A 17,698-nucleotide genomic window follows, 5' to 3' on the forward strand; every position below is an offset into this window, starting at 1 on the left:
AGCAGACAGTCAAGTCCAAGTCAGTGAAGCATCAGGATATGTATGTAGACATCTAAATAATTCATGGGCTTGCTCTTTAGAGCTGCAGGGCACGTCCTCCCTGTCCCTGTATTGAAGGTAACAGTTACTTGACAGAGGTGCATTAAGGGTTGATTAATTGATGTCTGGACTAAAAAAAAAAAGTGCTGTGTTAAGTGGTAAGTATTGATAATACAGAATAACATAGTATCCAATCTGTTTCCTTATTATATTGTTTGGTAGGATCAAAGTCTGAATCTTTAGGACTTGATGTAACATGTCTAGGATGTATATATAATAGGTTACTTTGAAACTAAACATGACAAATAATAGAAGTAGCAACAGGTAGTTATAAGGTACTGAATTTTGGTTTTCTTAACAGGTTGCTATTCCTATGAGGTTCAATGGCAGCTCTGGTGTAGAGGTTCGACCTCCAAGCAACCTTGAAGATCTGAAAGGCTACACTTCACTTTCTTTCTTTCTTCAAAGACCTCAGACAAGATTAGACATCCCCCAGAGAGCATCAAATAAGTTTGTACTCTACCTGGGTAATAAAGATGTAGGTATATTTTGAGATTTAATCTGATTTTTAGAGCAGACAACATGCTTTGAGTAAGAGATGGGAGACTATTTATTTGGACTGAAGTTTTGTAGCTACTATTGATCCATTTCTTTGTAATTGTCATTATATGGTGGCAAAAGTGTTTTGTGAAGAACAGTTCATTCCTGTGCTAGCTAAGTACCTTGTCAGGTCACTGCTTTGCCCTTTGATGCTTTGCTGTTTTGCCCCTTTGGAAGTTACTCCTCAGTCATAGATACCATCATGCAGCCATGTCAGAAGTGTCAGCTTCTGCAGCACTCAGCACAAGCTCAACCCAGTGGCTGCCTCAGAGCTTTGGCTTTTACCACTTTTTAACATACTGAGAGTTTCTCTGTGGGTTAAAAAAATGTGATCACTCCAGTTTTAAAATTCAGTCCCTCAGCCCTTCATATCTTTGCCTTCTAAACATGCAGAATAGTACAGACATGCTTGTGTATTCAGACTTGCTCAACCAAGCACCATCAAACATTGTAAAAATTTAGTCCAAGCAGTTCCTAACTATTTTAAAGTCTTGTTATTGGACATCAGCTGTATCTACAGTGAGTCTTGTGACCACGTAGAAGGCTGTTTCAAGGTAGTTATTCTACACTGAATTTCACTTTTTTATCTCCTGAATATCTGGCCAAGATATTTGTTGACAGCATTTTAATTTTTACTGGTGAAATATGGTATTTTGGAGAAAGAAAATGTGAATTTTTGAAAATTACTGCTTCCAGTCACCTCAGTAGGACCCACTGCCCTTGGCTGAGTATTAGTCCAGACATCTTTTTTTATTTCACAGGTGTTGAGTCTAATTTTTAGTAAAAGTGTCAGGTTTTTGTGGCTTTAGCTGGGAGAAGTTACAAATGTGAAAATTATTTAGCTAGTATAGTTATAAAAATAAAAAGCCTCATATGACTTTTCAATTTATTTATAACTAAATCACTGGAATCAGTGCAACATGTTGTTCACTGAATCAGTGCAACTTATAAGATTACAATTTTTTCTTCCAAGAAATGATAAACCTAATAAAAATTTTCATCATTAGATGAGTGGATTTCTTATGATTCACGTACAGTATGATGATGTCCCTGGGGAAGTGCTACTGTATTTTACCTTCATTAACATTAATAATTGATTAGATTTTACTTGCTTTGCTATTCTTAGGCTTCCAAGGACTACATTGGTATGGCAGTGAAAGGTGGTCACCTCACTTGTGTCTATAACCTAGGAGATGGTGATGTAGAAATAGATGTGCAGCCATTGGTGACTCAAAGCGAATCTGAGGAAGCTGTTATGGATCAAGTCAAGTTTGAAAGGTATAAGATCCACAGTGCATGACAGCCTTCTCCAAAACCTGTCTAAGAACATCTTTTGTGTGTTTGATGTGATGTTTTACCTATTTGTTTTGGTTTTAGGATTTACCAGTATGTAAAGCTGAATTACATTACAGCAGCAACATCAACTTCTCCGGAGTATGAGAGCCCTTTGACTGCAAGCAGCAGAGGCAGTAACACACTCCTAAATCTTGATCCCAGCACTGTTGTCTTTTACGTTGGAGGATACCCACCAGATTTTAGGGTACAAAAAGTTGCTTAGTCTTTTAAAGATATTTCTGTGTTAGTCATTCTATTGTGCTGTTGGGACTAGAAGTTTTTCAAAGGCTATATAAAAGTTTATCCATGTCAGTAGGAATAGCAAGGAGGTGCTGCTCCCTACAGAAGCTGCCTGGCTCAGAGTATGCTAGAACTCAAAGAAGGGAACATAATGTTCCCTGAGGGTAGCACAAACCCTGTCCAGTCCTGCTAAGTACTATTCCTAACCCATCGATATGACTCTACTTTAAATTGTGCTTCAGTACTCCTGGGGTGATATCAGAGGGTTTCAATGTTATCTACAAAGATATAACAATTTTACAGTATTTAGAATGTCATATTCTGTGCATTATTAATATTTGCAGTAGGTCTTAGCATTTACGTGCAAATGTAAAATTTTGTCAGCTGATGCTGACAGAATGTTTTTGACACTATTTTGCAGCCTCCACGCAAGCTGGACTATCCTCATTATGAAGGCTGCATTGAATTAGACACCCTAAACGAGCGTATTATCAGCCTTTACAACTTCAAGAGGACATTTAACCTCAATACCACTGAAGTGCAACCTTGTAGAAGGTATGATATAAACACAGAATTGTTTCACAGTTCTATGATTTTATCATGAATTCTTGTCTTTCCACACCCAGAGGAATAACCACTGAGGCTAAACGAGTGCCTCAGTCCACTAACAATTTAAATGTTATAATACCCAGAATCAATTAATGAATGTATTCAGATCCCCTATAAAGCAACTATTCCATGAAATGGAAAAAGTCAGTCACTAATCATTTCTTCTCTAAAGACCATATATAAATCCAGTAAGAGGTTTTCTCTTTACTTGGGTGAGATCACCCTTTGCCCCTATTAGTGGCCCCGTTCTAAGTGCTTTAAATTAAGCTTTTTTTAAAAAAAATATAATGGCAGTAAGTCTGTGTGTAATAGTTCTTGCTCACATATACTCAAATCTGTGACACTGAATTATTACAGGTATAAAGAAGAGACTGATCAAAGTTATTTTGAAGGCACTGGTTATGCCAGTGCCACACTGAAAGAACTGAATACTCGCACCCGAGTACGCTATGAGCAGACGATTGAAACTGCTGCAGATGAAGGCATCGTGTTTTTTGCAGAAAATGGGGTAATTCATGGAATCCTTCCGTCTGTTTTGTGGTCTGAGAACTTTTTTTTAAAGCTCTGCTTACTCGAGAACATGTTAGATTTAGTAATAACTGTAAGGAGATTCCTTAAAAGTGTTATTTTTGTCTGTGTGGCAGATTAGTGGATTCTGCTGTATTTTTAATGCCATATAATTTAGTTTTAGGTAGTTGTGTGAGAAGCAGGGAGGTGGACTGACCTGTACAGGTTGACTCAATGGGCTAAGGCCAATTGTATAAGGTTCAATAAGGCCAAGTCCTGGGTCCTGTATTTTGGTCACAACAACCCCAGAAAACGCTACAGGCTTGGACAAGAGTGGCTGGAAATCTGCCCAGCAGAAAAGGACCTGGGGGTGCTGGTGGACATCCAGCTTAACATGAGCCAGCAGTGTGCCCAGGTGGCCAAGAAGGCCAACAGCATCCTGGCTTGCATCAGGAACAGTGTGGCCAGCAGAAGGGAAGTGATAGTGGCCCTATATTGGTGAGGCTGCACCTCGAATACCGTGTTCAGGTCTGGGCCCCTCACTATGAGGAGGATATTGAGGTGCTGGAGGGGGTTGAGGGGGTTTCAGATTGTTGTTGTTTTTTTGTGGCTTTTTTGTTTTCTGGGTGTTATTTGGTAGAGTGTGTTTGTGTTTGTTTGGGGTTGTTTATTGGTGGGATTTTTTGTGTGTGTATGGTTGGACTCAGTGATCTCAGAGGTGCTTTCCAATCATGACTGTTCTGTGATTCTGTGACTTGATGATCCTTACAGCTTCTGTCCAACTTCAGATACTCTATGATTCTGTAATGGCTGCTGAATACTTACTTTGTTAAGGCTGAGAAAAAAATCATTTCAGTTAGCTAATTCTTGAGGCCATGCAGAGAATTCAGAACTGGGGGTGGGCAGGGAGGATGTAATTTGGACCAAACCAATTCTGAAATAATGAAATCTCCTAAAAGTGGAAGTGCACTCTTCCCAAATCTAGATATGGGTGGTAATAGAGTGACACAATGCTCAAAACAGCAGCAATGCTACTTATCTAATAATATTATAGGCACATTTGCAATCAGTGTGATGTGTTCCAGATAATTTCTCAATGTGGTTAAGAGTCACTAGGCACTGAAATAACAAAAAGTCATCTAGAGATTTGGACATTACATCCAGAGCTGATACTAGATTTTTTTTGTTGATTGTTTTTTTTTTTCCCTGCAGGATCAGTACATCAGTGTGCTCATTAAAGATGGTCATACAGTTTTTAGATACAAAGTTGGCTCTGAACCTCCAAAAGAAATAGAAACCAACGCGATTGTAAATGATGGAACATATAAACAAGTATGTCATTTGAAACAATCAAGTCTTCATTATTTGTAAAAACACACAGCTGAAACTAAATGTCATGTTGTGGAGTTTCATTGTGATGTTTTTCTTTTGTGTTGAGGTGATCAAGCTGTTGTGGATTAGATGGGACATATAAAAATTAATCTTTCTACTGTCACACTTTCCTGTGAATTTTGGTTTTAATTGGAAAACCACCAAAGGAAAAAACTCTTTGACAGATCATTGCTTTATTTAGAGAGATTTATTTATTGCTTTGTATATCACAATTATTAATATTATTTCAATATTCAGAAGTGTTTTTTCCACCTAAGGATTTACTCAGGCAATGCTGATCATTACAGAGATAAGTATTTATAGTCTTTTTTTGTTGCTTGTGTACTTAGTCCAGCTGTTTTGTAGCACTAGCAGAGTGAAAACTTAAAGACATTGTTAAAACCTGTGACTGTCTGTTAATTCATTCTCCCTTTTCTCCTGGCTACACCTCTAACTCAATAGTGCAGGTCTGGGGGTCTGTTGGAAGGAGTCTTTATGCTGTACCAGGTCAAGTTACATCCAGCCAGCTGACTAACCTGTTTTTTGTATCAGGCAGCAGCCCTGAATCTTCAACCACAAATAGAAGGCAGTATCTGAATGTTAGGTGGGGTGTATATAAAGGGCAGTCTTCTTGAGGAAAACAAAACCTCACCTTGTATTTGGATAGTGGAGCATTTTCCTTATGCATATGCTTTGGCAAAATGCCCAAATTTTGTGAAGTACCTTTGAACTGCTGCAGTTATTCTGGATTTAAGGCACTAGTAAACAAGAGGAGGGGGAAAAAGCCCCATCATACCTTGCTCTGTAGAAATAATTTTAATCTGCTAAATGATTTTTGTTTCAGCTAAGTGAAGTAATCTTCATTATTCCCCTATTTCAGATTCATTTGGTGCTTGACCGAAGTACAAATACTGTTCATGTCAGTCCTGATATTAGAGCCAACATAAAGGTCTTCCTTTTCACTAAGTATTACCTAGGTGGAATTCCACCTTCTCTACGGGAACGGTGAGTAACCATAGAGAAACCAATACACAGGCTTTGTATGGAAACTCCACCTATACTCTTTCCTTAGGCAGTACCAGGTACATTATGTGTTATGAAAGTAACTGGTGTATAACACATGATTGTGATCTGTGATCTTTGACTGCTAGTGGGATATTTGTTGGACTGTATCCTGAAGATTGTGTTTGATCAGCATGAAGTATGTGTGTGCAAGAAAGTTTTTTCTATGTCTTACATTGTCAGCATTACAGGCTACTATACTGGTGTGTGCTTTGAAATACCAGGATACTGAACTATTTTCCCTCCTCCCTGAAACCAGATTTAATATATCCACACCTTCATTCCGGGGCTGCATGAAGAATGTGAAAAACCCTAACACTGCATCTGTTATATTTGACGAGACAGTTGGTGTCAGCAAGAAATGTTCAGTTGACTGGAAGGTAATTAACAAAGTTCCTGAAAAACTTCTGCTAGAGTTCACAGAGTCTGGTTTGTCTATAAATCCTGGACCATATTGTTTTACTTGGGTAAAATATTATTATTATTATTAATTGGGGGGGCTGGTCACTTGGGAGGAATATAGGACTGTTGTCAGAGGATGTAGGGAGGCAATTAGGAAAGCTAAGGCCTCCTTGGAACTTAACCTTGCAAGTCAGGTTAAGGATAATAGAAAGGGCTTTTTCAAATGCATAGCTAGCAAAACTAACACTAGAGGCAATATTGGCCCACTAAGGAATGAGCTGGGAGCCCTGGTGACAGAGGATATAAAGAAGGCAGAGGTGCTGAATGCCTTCTTTGCCTCTGTCTTTACTCCTGCGGGGTTTCCGCATGAGCCCCAGATTCATTTAGCCCCAGAAGTAGTCGAGATAGATGAGGAGTTAGACATAGTAGATGAGGATTGGGTTAGGGATCAGCTGAGTAATCTGGACATCCATAAGTCGATGGGTCCAGATGGAATGCATCCAAGGGTGCTGAGGGAGCTGGCGGAGGTCATTGCTAGGCCACTCTCCATCATCTTCAGTAAGCTCATGGTAACAGGAGAGGTGCCTGAGGACTGGAGGATAGCAAATGTCACTCCAGTCTACAAGAAGGGCAAGAAGGAGGACCTGGGTAACTATAGACCGGTCAGCCTCACCTCCATCCCTGGAAAGGTGATGGAACAACTTGTTCTTGTCACTATCTCCAGGCATATCAAGGACATGGGAGTCATCAAGAGCAGTCAGCATGGTTTTATCAAGGGTAAATCATGTTTGACTAACCTCATAGCCTTCTATGAGGAAATTACTAGGTGGATAGATGATGGAAGAGCGGTAGATGTGGTTTATCTTGATTTCAGTAAAGCATTTGACACCGTCTCTCACAGCATCCTTGTAGATAAGTTGATCAAATATGGGTTTGGTGATCAGGTAGTGAGGTGGATCAGGAACTGGTTGAAAGGAAGGAGTCAGAGAGTTGTAGTCAATGGGGCAGAATCTGGTTGGAGGTGTGTGACCAGTGGAGTCCCTCAGGGGTCAGTGCTGGGACCGGTGTTAATATCTTCATCAACGACTTGGATGAGGGTATAGAATGTACCCTCAGCAAGTTTGCTGATGACACTAAGCTGGGAGGAGTGGCTGACACACCAGAGGGCTGTGCTGCCATTCAGAGAGACTTGGACAGGTTGGAGAGTTGGGCAGGGAGAAACATGATGAAATTCAACAAGGGGAAGTGTAGAGTCTTGCATTTGGGGAAGAACAACAAGATGTCCCAGTATAGGTTGGGGGCTGACCCTGCTGGGGAGCAGTGTAGGTGAAAGAGACCTGGGGGTCCTGGTTGACAAGAAGATGACCATGAGCCAGCAATGTGCCCTTGTGGCCAAGAAGGCCAATGGCATCCTGGGGTGCATTAGAAAGGGTGTGGTTAGTAGGTCAAGAGAGGTTCTCCTCCCCCTCTATTCTGCATTGGTGAGGCCACACCTGGAGTATTGTGTCCAGTTCTGGGCCCCTCAGTTCAAGAAGGACAGGGAAGTGCTTGAAAGAGTCCAGCGCAGAGCTACTAAGATGATTAAGGGAGTGGAACATCTCCCTTATGAGGAAAGGCTGAGGGAGCTGGGTCTCTTTAGTTTGGAGAAAAGGAGACTGAGGGGTGACCTCATCAATGTTTTCAAATATGTAAGGGGTGAGTGTCAGGGAGATGGAGTTAGGCTTTTCTCAGTAGTGGCCAGTGATAGGACAAGGGGTAATGGGTGTAAATTGGAGCATAGGAGGTTCAAGTTGAATATTCGGAAAAATTTTTTTACTGTAAGGGTGACAGAGCCCTGGAACAGGCTGCCCAGGGAGGTTGTGGAGTCTCCTTCACTGGAGACATTCAAAACCCGTCTGGACACGTTCCTATGTGATGTACTCTAGGTGGCCCTGCTCTGGCAGGGGGGGTTGGACTAGATGATCTTTCGAGGTCCCTTCCAACCCCTAGGATTCTGTGATTATACTTGATTAACATGCAATAGTAATAAAAGAACCTGGGCTTGGTATGGGGATATGGAAGAAAGATTACCACCCTCACTGTACTAGCTTGCTCAATACATAGTCCACCCTCTAAATTAATAAGATACACAACTAAGAATTCACATTTATCATGTAAAATTGTTAGTTTCCAGTTGCTGTTGTTGATTAAGCCAGAACACTTAGTTACTTACTACTGCTCAGGTTTTTTCTTCTTGCCAAGGAGCTTATGCTTCCTAATTAAATGACCTCTCAACACTTTTTCTTGAAAGAGCTAAGAAGATACTTCCACTGAAGTCTCACAATGTAAGGCTATTGCTCTACTCACCTGATTATTTTATAATTATTTTCTGCGCACCTCTGGGTTTTGTCATATTCTTTTTTAAATGGGACAATGTGTTTCAGTGTTGCCTTAACCAGTGCTGCATGGAGAGATGAGAACATCCATTCTGCTTCTACCTACTGCCACTTACATGGTGCATGATCCCATTTACCCATTTTACTATGGCATTGCACAGAAAGTTTGTACTCACGGGCTTTCCTTTTGTGGTGTGTAAACCTTTCAGAGAGCAATTTCTTCGCATGACATTTTCCTGTGCACAGAGGAGACCTTCATTCTCTCTCTTTGCCTGTATAACTTCACATTTATTAAAACTGTTCAAAAAGGCCCAGGTATATTCTGTCCTATGACTCACACATAGTTATGTAGCTCATTTGCACAGCTCTGCACTTGTGAGCCATTCCTCCAACTGCTCAATTCTGTGCCCCCAAATGTGAAAACTTTCAAAGCCATCCTGTCAATGCAAAGAGTAGCTAGAGATGAACAGATTGTTATACTCAGCAAGCTTCATCTCCCTTTAGAGTTTCTCAGATCATAGTTAATGCTGATGAAACCATTTCAGTCTGTTCTTTACTGAAATAATTGTACTTGCAGTTTGCCTTGTGCTTCGTTTTGACTGGAATAGGTTGCAATTATGTTGAGAAGGGCAGTTGTTGTCCCATGTTGCCATTTCTTCTGACTAAAAGGAAAATCACTGAGAGCATCTCTCTTTCAGCTCATCAGGTCTGCAGCTTTCTCCAGGCAGGGAACACTGGGACTGAGTGCAGCAGATTTCCCATATCCCAAGGATTTCCAAATTGGCTTTGGCTTTCAGACCACGGAATCGACTGGAACACTCTTAAATTACAACTTATGGGTATGAAACATGTTCAGTGTAGAATATGTGGCTGTTTTTATTTCTAGATCAATCATGTCTGCTTGTGACTGTCAGCCTGTGTCATTAGTCTCATGTAGATCCCTCTATTTTAAGGCAAGAAATGGCTACTATAATCACTTTTTCAGCTGTGGCATCTTGCATGTCATAGGCCAGAGAAACTCATCCTGGCAATTTCTTCTCTCAGCCAACAAATGACAACCAGTAACTGATCATGGAACTACAGAGCCTTTTGCAGAGTAGCTTGTGTACCCTAACACCACCATCCCAGTAAGATAACTGTTGCCTCAGACAGCAGTCTGGAAATTTTGTCAAGAAAAACTGGCAATCTGCCCACACAGTAATTTTACCATGGCCAAATATGCAGAGAAAAGGGGTTTATTTTTGTGTTCCCTCAAAAAGCAGGGAGGTTCAAGCACAACCCCATTCTTGCTAGCTGGAAGAGTTAAGAAGTAAGTGCACACCAGGCATTTGAGAAGTGGAGAACTGAATCCTCTGCTTTTTGTAAAAAGAACGTAGACAAGGATTTTAAATAACTGCAGTATTCAGAGTACAGAGGTATTTTAAAACAGGAACTGTGCTAATCATGCAGAACTGGATATAATATCTGGTACCACATGATTGAGAAATGCAGTTTTACCTCAAGAAAATTTCTTTCCCACAAGAGACCACTGGCAACTATATTAATGGCAATGTTAAGGAAGAGTAATGGCACTTGCACTTACATTATTGTTTTCTTGGATTCTTTCATAGCCTAATATTCTTACCATCTCTCTGAGACCTGGCCTTGTAGTTGCAAAGATGGGAGAGAAGGAAATAGAACTGAAGAAGAACTACGAAGATGGGTCATTGCATTATGTGACATTAATAAAAACAGACAACCGGTGAGTCCAGTTCTTTATCTGATTCATTTAGAATGTGGCTGGAGAAACAAGATTAGAATTTTGTGGGGGTTGTTCTTCAGGTACACAGCTGAAAATGGCCTCTGCTAGCAAAGGTTACTGAAATAATAAAGCAAAATGAAATTTTTGTTCTGTGAATGTGCATGGTGATGCCTGTGATGTTTCAGCTGTACCTCCTATGCATGTCTTGTTTGGATGGTGTAAGTTTTGACTGCCTGCCAAGCTGGAGGTTTGGAGCTCTTCTCCTTCCCATAGCCTTTGCATATGTCACTGTAGCATAGGTGGCTAAAGGCCCAGGGAAGAAGCTAATATTGTGTCTGGTTTTTCCACAATGATTTGTTATGTAGCTCTCAGAAGAGAGAGCTTAATGAAAAGCTCCTGCATCATATTAATTTTTGTGGAACACATGGAATGACATAAGTGTTAGTTTAAGTGAAAAGTTTTCAATTATTTGCTATAATTTGGGGTAATTAAAACTTAATTGTATCTTTTCTAGCTGTTGCTGGCATTTCAAGCGCACTATTTTGACACAAATAATTAAATCCCATTCCATACCTGTCAACAAGATTTTTTTCATGAATGTCAGTTGGACCAGGGTTTCACTGCATGACTGAAGTACCAGCTTCAGCTCTTGTTTAATATCTGCTGCTGCAGTAAATAAGCACAAGCTGAAAAAATCCCAGAAGTGAGCTAATGAACATTTAGAATTATTATAATGTAACAAGAAAATACATATGTCAAATGCTTCTTTATGTATGTATGTATTTCACTTGAGCTTGTAACTATTTCTTTAGATTTCATATTTGTTTTTACTCACTTTTTTTCAGTGTACGTCTGCTGGTTGATAATGAGTCGGAATTGGCATCAGTTGACTCTCCAAGAGCACGTGCATTAATCATACCTATAACATTTGGTGGAGATGATTTTGAAGGTTGCATCTCAAATATCTTTATAAAAAGGTATCTGGCCTAGGAAAAAATTTGTTTCATGCATTTGGGCCTGTTTTCCTTCTTTAATAATTTTTAAAGCATTTTTTGTTAATTCCTGTTCTCGTAGATGTGTGAAGCCTTCATGAATACCTAACTTTTCTTCCCCCGGATATTCTTATTTTTCAGACAGATTATACATACTCTCAGATTGTGTTTTAATTTGCTGTTTTGATATAAAGGACTTTTAGTCTGTGTCATACCCGTTTAGTAGTTTTTTAATCAAAGAAAGAACTCAACATAGTGATTTGGAAGTGTCCCAAAGAGGCATCCAAAAAGATCTGTTAGATTTTATCATTGTAACTACACAGGGAGTAAAGCATATTGGCAGAACCAAAACAGTTACACAAACAAATGAGAGCATATGTATAGGAATCAAGTGCCTGATTTATATTGTCTCTTTTTTCAGTTGTTTGTCTGGTTATTAGAGGCATCTTGCAGGCAAAATGTAGGAGAAAAATTATGCATAAACATGTTCTTTAAAGAAGAGTATTCCTTGAGTTACAAGTGATGTCCCAGTGGGCTTTGTTGTATCTTAAGTTTTGATGAATATTTATACATGTGTACAGTTTACAAAAATTGTGTATTTTGATTTGCTTATTATTGAATCACAGAATGGTTTGGGTTCGAAGGGACCTTTAAAAATCATCTGGTCCAATCCCTCTCATAACAGGGACATTTTTTACTAGATGAGGCTGCTGAAATGGTATCTTCATTTAAAGCACCGTAAGGCAATGAAGCAACTTGTATGTTAACTTCCTCATCAGAAGCCAAATTTGGAAAATAGCTTTTAGCACAAAAATAGATGGAGAATTAATATTTTAGCTAGTCGGATAAGCAAATGGAGAATTGGACTGGAATCAAAGAAGTGCAGGTTCTGATCCCAATTCTATTCCTCTTCTTACAGAAAACTGCAAGAAAGGTTGTTTTCTATTTGTGTTTTGTAATTTACTGACTAGAGATGCTGTGTACAACTTAGAAAATCATAGGATTACTTAATATTACTCTTTATACAGACAAGAAATTAGTTTTTACAGTCTTCCTGCTAATTTGGCTATAATGTTAAAGCTATGTATTCAGTTGTGATGGGCTTTACCCCTTCACAAATCCCATTAGCACATCTTATTTAGGGAGAGAGTGAATCATTGAGTTAGCAGGGCCTCATGTTACCATTTTTTCTTGATCTGCCACTGGTTATCCATAATTAACCAGCAAAGTTTTGTAGTACAACCCAGAAGTCTTATTCAACCAAGGCTGCTGTCGTTTTTTCCCCTTTTTCAATGCAAATATTTGTTTGGGGTTTTTTTAATAGATAGTTTTTAGCAAAAATTATCTTGTTTAGAAGAGATGAGAACAAAACATCCAAGTTTTTCCATAGCCAGTAAGATGGGCAGAACCAGGAAAAATATTAATACCTTTTACAGTGTTGAACCTCCATTTTTAATCGAAAAATGAAAACTGGCTGGGATATCCCAGTTTTGTACAGAGCAGAGTTTTACAACATGCTGTTGATTATGCTAAAGAAAAGGAATGCTGTGTCACAGCACATGTTTTCATCAATCTAGGACAGATCAGTTCCCCGAGGTCCAAAACCTTGTTAATTACACTGCAAAGACTGGTGTATCCCTTGGAGCTTGCCACAAGTATGAGAAGCTTGAACCACTGTTGCTGAAAGAATTTAAAGATCCTCTCAGGCTTAAGATGCTCAAGGTATGCTTATTCTTACTGTTATCTTTGCTCCACATTGATGCCAAGGCTTTGTCTGCACAGCAATGGTTTGTAGAACTGAGATTCAGATACTATTTTCTTGCTTCCATCTCACATCTGAAGCAAGTTCTTTCTTTCTGTGATGAAGTTCCATGCTAACCCCATGCCTGTCCTGAATGAAAACAGCTTCCCTCTCATTTAGAGAAGGCTGTCAGGTGGGAACTCTTAAATGTGTATACTGAAATATTTTTGTTTTTTTCATGTTCACCCACAGTAAATGTTCCAATTCTGTCTTACAGGTGCAGAATCAAAAATACCTTGGTAATCTGAAAATTGATTACCTTCAAAAGCACTCTTTACCAGCTCCTCTAAATGTCAGCAATGAAGTTTATCTTCTTGGAAGCACACCCAACAGTTTCTTATCCTACATGTTTTCTTCACCATCATCTACAGACAGGTAATACAAATGTTCTTTGTTCTCCCAATACTTGAATTGTCAAAGCTGCTTGAATCTTTGGTTGCTAAGAGCTGAGATTTTCTTCTTGCTTGTGTCTTGGGGCATAACAAAAGAGTGATTCTAAAGGTTCAGACATTTTTTTTTCTTTGCTAACATTTACCCAAACTGAATAGAGTGATGTGGCAGACAATTACAGAATATACTGATGCCAAGTCCTAAGCCTGAGTATGTCAACTTCCATTCACATTCAAAAATGTAGGCAACATAGAGCACTCTGATCCTATCCAAAACCTATTGTGCGTTTCATAAAAGAAATTTCACTGGCATTTTTTGGGACAGCAGAATGCATACAACAACTGACAAAGGAGACCTATATTTGAATATGCTTTCTCTCCACTACAGGTTACATTTTTCTGTAGATGTACGGACTCGATCATCACGAGGATTAATAGTTTACATGGAGGGAAAGTCTGAGGACTCTTACCTGGCTCTCCACATTTCAAAAGGGCGTTTTGTCGTTTCACTTGGCTCTGGAGGAAAACAAATGAAAATCAAAACCAGTATTAAACACAATGATGGGCAATGGCACACTGTAAGTAGTATAATACCATAATTCCTATGCCTAGAAATTGTTGACAGGTCTCTGTTACGAGATAGAGCGTAGAGACTGATAGTCCTGGCATATTATTTTCAGTTTGAATATTTCAACCATATGCTATGGTGTTTAAGTTACAGTAAGTCTTAAGTCTTTAAGTTACAGGGGCCTTTCATTCTGTTTTGTTTGCACCCTGCAAAGGTGGTCTTCAGCACAGAGGGGAAGAACGCCCGCCTCGTTGTTGATGGTCTAGGGGCCCAGCATGGAAAATTAGCAGCAAATTCTGCCCTAAGCATTAAGCCACCAGTCTACGTGGGAGGGTTGCCATCACTGAAGAGACAGGTAAATAACTGACACATCCACCCTCACACACTCCCCATGCTACACTAATTTCATGTGAAGTTGTTCATGTGCAGCATTTCCATGTTGAAAACATTTGGGGGATATTTCAAAGCACTGAGTGAGCACCATCTGTGGCTGGTGTGTGCAATTGTTGATTTCAGATCCTTTTCCTCACCTGTTCATACAGCTCTCAGTTAGACCCATATTTTCAGTGTCTGTTGCTGAGACATGAAAACAACCAACCATGTACTGTTTTAATTTCTGTTCTTTGAAAATTAGAAAAGAGCAAAGTCACATTTGTAATTCCAGGAATACCCTCTTCCCAGAGAGTACTTACCTCAGTGAACTAAGTGATTATTTATAGAGAAGCAAAGGAATTCTTCTCATTAAGGAATTATGGATGTAGAACTGCATTTTAATCTGAAATATATGTGGTTCCTATTACTTTAAAAAGTGGACAATTGATGATGCAGGATATTTTATAAGATCACATTTAAATAGAGTTTCTTAGGAAGGGAAGGGTGTACTTGAGATTTCACAGCTCCTGTTGCGTTGTCTTTTTGACATATTAGTAAATATTTATTCTGCAAGCAGGAGTTATGTTAACTCAAAATCAACTCCTACTTTCATGTTTTAATCTATCTTTTAAAATTTTGAGTTACCTTTTAACTGTATCAGATATGGATTTCTAGGTTCCTCTAGTGCCAGTTGGCTTTCTACAGTCCTAACAGTACAGAACAACTAACACACATTCTTACGTTTAAAATTGCCATCATTTACTATTTATGTTTCAAAACATGCTTTCAGAATATACCAGTGAATAGTTTCAAGGGTTGCCTGAGAAATTTTGAGATGAATGGAAATACCATGAATTCACCTCAGCGAAAAAATGGAGTACTTCCATGTCCGGATGTTCCTACGGACACGGGGATTTATTTCTTTAATGAAGGAGGATATATCACCATTGGTAAGCAGTGTAGAGATTATGGTGTGTGGAATTATGTCTTAAGTGTGTATGTGTTTAAGGATTTGTTTTATCTTTCTTTTAACATGGTTTTCCAGTTAGCTTCTCCTATGATCATTCCTCTAACCACCATTTAATACTCCACAGGTAATTTGCCAATGGGCTTGGATTTTAGGATTGTATTTACCATTCGACCAAGGACTTCAACAGGCATACTCCTCCATGCTGGAAGCAAGCAAGACAATTATTTGACTATTTACATGAAAGAAGGAAAGGTAAGCATAGTCTATGTTTCCATTCCAGCTGTGTTACCCTCATTCAGCTGGAAGAATTCTGACATTCAGTTCTGGACTTACATGTTACAACATTTGTCCACAGGTATAACCTTAAGCAACTTCTTCTGGGTTGTTTAAAACCATCACGTGGAAAATTGAGCATTTAACCTGTCTCTGTCCATGTCCCCCCTCTAGCAGCTTCCATTGTGTTCAGATTTGTTTGCACATACTTTCTTCACAGTGGTCAGCTGAAGGGTACAGTCTTAATTTTTTAGGCTTCTGAGCCTTGCAAAAACCCACTAGGGTTTTGGCCAGAAGCTACAGAACTCCATGGCTTATTCCCACTCAGCATGTGGCTGTACTGATGCAACTCCATAACCACATCCATTCTAGAACTTGAGCAGTCTTGCTTTGTGTTAGAATCTTCTCGTCCAGCTGATGGTTGTGTCATGGTGCTGATTATTATCACTGACTTTTCATAAGGTAACAGCTTTAGGATGTGAGTCTTTGACTACAAAACTGTTGTGGTCGGTGCTGGACAGACATCAAACACATATCAGTGCTCCACAGAACTGGCTGTCTTGTGGTATGCTTTAAACCAGTGTGTCTATCTGACTTCAGAAAGTTCAGTCTTACTCTTCACAGATTAGGGAACTTGTTTTTATTATTTACCTTCTTGTCATCAGATCATTTCCCTCTGATCACTGATCTGGTTCAATACACAACTATCACGTGGAAGCAAGAGCATCCGCAGATGTAGATTTCTTAAGGGCAAGACTGACCACTTTTTTCAGCAGTAACTTAGATCCATGCTGGCTCTTAGCATGGATAAGATGCAACAGGAAGGAATAAAATGCCAATGGGACACTGTCCATCAGCCTGATCGGAAGTCACCTATCCATTACCAAGTTTGTTGTAACTATCAACTCAAAAGTTTGATAGTTTGAGTTTGAAAGGAAGATGATGGAAAAAAACCCTGTGCACTCACAAGGACTGAGAAGCAAGATGTGAGAAAGCACAAGCAGGTGCTTGTCAGGTTACAAGCTTTGTGGATGAATTATAAGTAGCCCAAAAGTGTGTGAAAGGCCAGGGAAATATATTGCAGACATTCTCTCAAGAGATGTGAAGCATGTAGATGACTGCTTTGAGAAAGGAAAGGATGGCCTAGTAGGAAGGAACTTGTCTCAGAGAGTTTATCTGAAAAGACTGAGGAGAAAAGACAAAAGTATGTATTTATACTTGTAAAATTTGTCAAATATCCTTCTCTTCTGGGATTCCATTAAGGAAATTTACTTACCTTTTTGAGAGGATAATTTCTTAAAAATGGATACAGTGACTGTGACTTTCAAAATTAGGTAAAGCCCAGCCATCACAACTGAAGTAGATTACTTAGAAGTATAGTATTTTTCTATTGCTCTTTTCTCTGCTGTGGTAACATAAAAGAAAACTTTTTTACAGGTCATTACTGCTGGAAGTAGTGGTGCTGGAGAGTTCCAGATATCAGTCACACCTAAGCAACCTCTATCTAATGGGAAGTGGCATACTATTGCAGGTACATTGTATCATACCAGTTCTTTTGAAACTCTGAAAGGACAGTGGGCACAGAGCCTTGCAGCTCCAGATTTTTGTTAATAATTTCACTTTTGTTTATTTGGAGAATGCACTTTAGAACAATGTGTCGTGTTAATTCAAGGCCTTACATAAGATAGGTTTTTTGGGCTGTATTTAGCCCCAGAGTATCTAGATTTGTCAATCTGGCTTGGAATTGAAACAAAATCTGTTTTTCCTATGAGTGAGAGTTAAGACAGTTGCTACTTTAAAACAGTGACATATGTAGTTGATTCTTTAATGGGGCTGACAAAGAGAACTCATTTACCTATTTGTTTGCAGTCTCTCAGAAGAAGAACATGGTGCAGCTAGAGGTGGGCACACAGAGTAACTATACTACTAGACTTTCACCCTCTCCTATTAGACGTGTTCATCAGCCACTCTACTTTGGCAAAATTCCAGGTATTATTGCCTCTTATTTTTTTCATGTATCTGCTGGTTTTTTTCCTTTCCAAAACAAAAGGT

The 17,698-nt window shown here is 39.2% G+C and overlaps 1 protein-coding gene across 1 annotated transcript in view; it reads left to right on the forward strand.

Annotated features, from left to right (window-relative positions):
* The window catches only part of LAMA3 (laminin subunit alpha 3), a 120,356-nt gene that overhangs the window by 102,056 nt on the left and 602 nt on the right, over nucleotides 1–17,698 (forward strand). The window contains exons 58-76 of the mRNA XM_030444678.1: nucleotides 401–577; nucleotides 1,766–1,917; nucleotides 2,017–2,179; nucleotides 2,636–2,769; nucleotides 3,181–3,331; nucleotides 4,543–4,662; nucleotides 5,582–5,706; nucleotides 6,023–6,143; nucleotides 9,239–9,379; nucleotides 10,151–10,281; nucleotides 11,127–11,258; nucleotides 12,851–12,995; nucleotides 13,298–13,449; nucleotides 13,852–14,041; nucleotides 14,246–14,386; nucleotides 15,194–15,353; nucleotides 15,498–15,625; nucleotides 17,084–17,177; nucleotides 17,516–17,635. Of these exons, the coding sequence (XP_030300538.1) occupies nucleotides 401–577; nucleotides 1,766–1,917; nucleotides 2,017–2,179; nucleotides 2,636–2,769; nucleotides 3,181–3,331; nucleotides 4,543–4,662; nucleotides 5,582–5,706; nucleotides 6,023–6,143; nucleotides 9,239–9,379; nucleotides 10,151–10,281; nucleotides 11,127–11,258; nucleotides 12,851–12,995; nucleotides 13,298–13,449; nucleotides 13,852–14,041; nucleotides 14,246–14,386; nucleotides 15,194–15,353; nucleotides 15,498–15,625; nucleotides 17,084–17,177; nucleotides 17,516–17,635 (2,677 nt within the window). The remainder of the gene's footprint in view (nucleotides 1–400; nucleotides 578–1,765; nucleotides 1,918–2,016; nucleotides 2,180–2,635; nucleotides 2,770–3,180; nucleotides 3,332–4,542; nucleotides 4,663–5,581; nucleotides 5,707–6,022; nucleotides 6,144–9,238; nucleotides 9,380–10,150; nucleotides 10,282–11,126; nucleotides 11,259–12,850; nucleotides 12,996–13,297; nucleotides 13,450–13,851; nucleotides 14,042–14,245; nucleotides 14,387–15,193; nucleotides 15,354–15,497; nucleotides 15,626–17,083; nucleotides 17,178–17,515; nucleotides 17,636–17,698) is intronic.

Source organism: Calypte anna, chromosome 2 (assembly GCF_003957555.1).
Source record: "Calypte anna isolate BGI_N300 chromosome 2, bCalAnn1_v1.p, whole genome shotgun sequence".
NCBI lineage: Eukaryota > Metazoa > Chordata > Aves > Apodiformes > Trochilidae > Calypte > Calypte anna.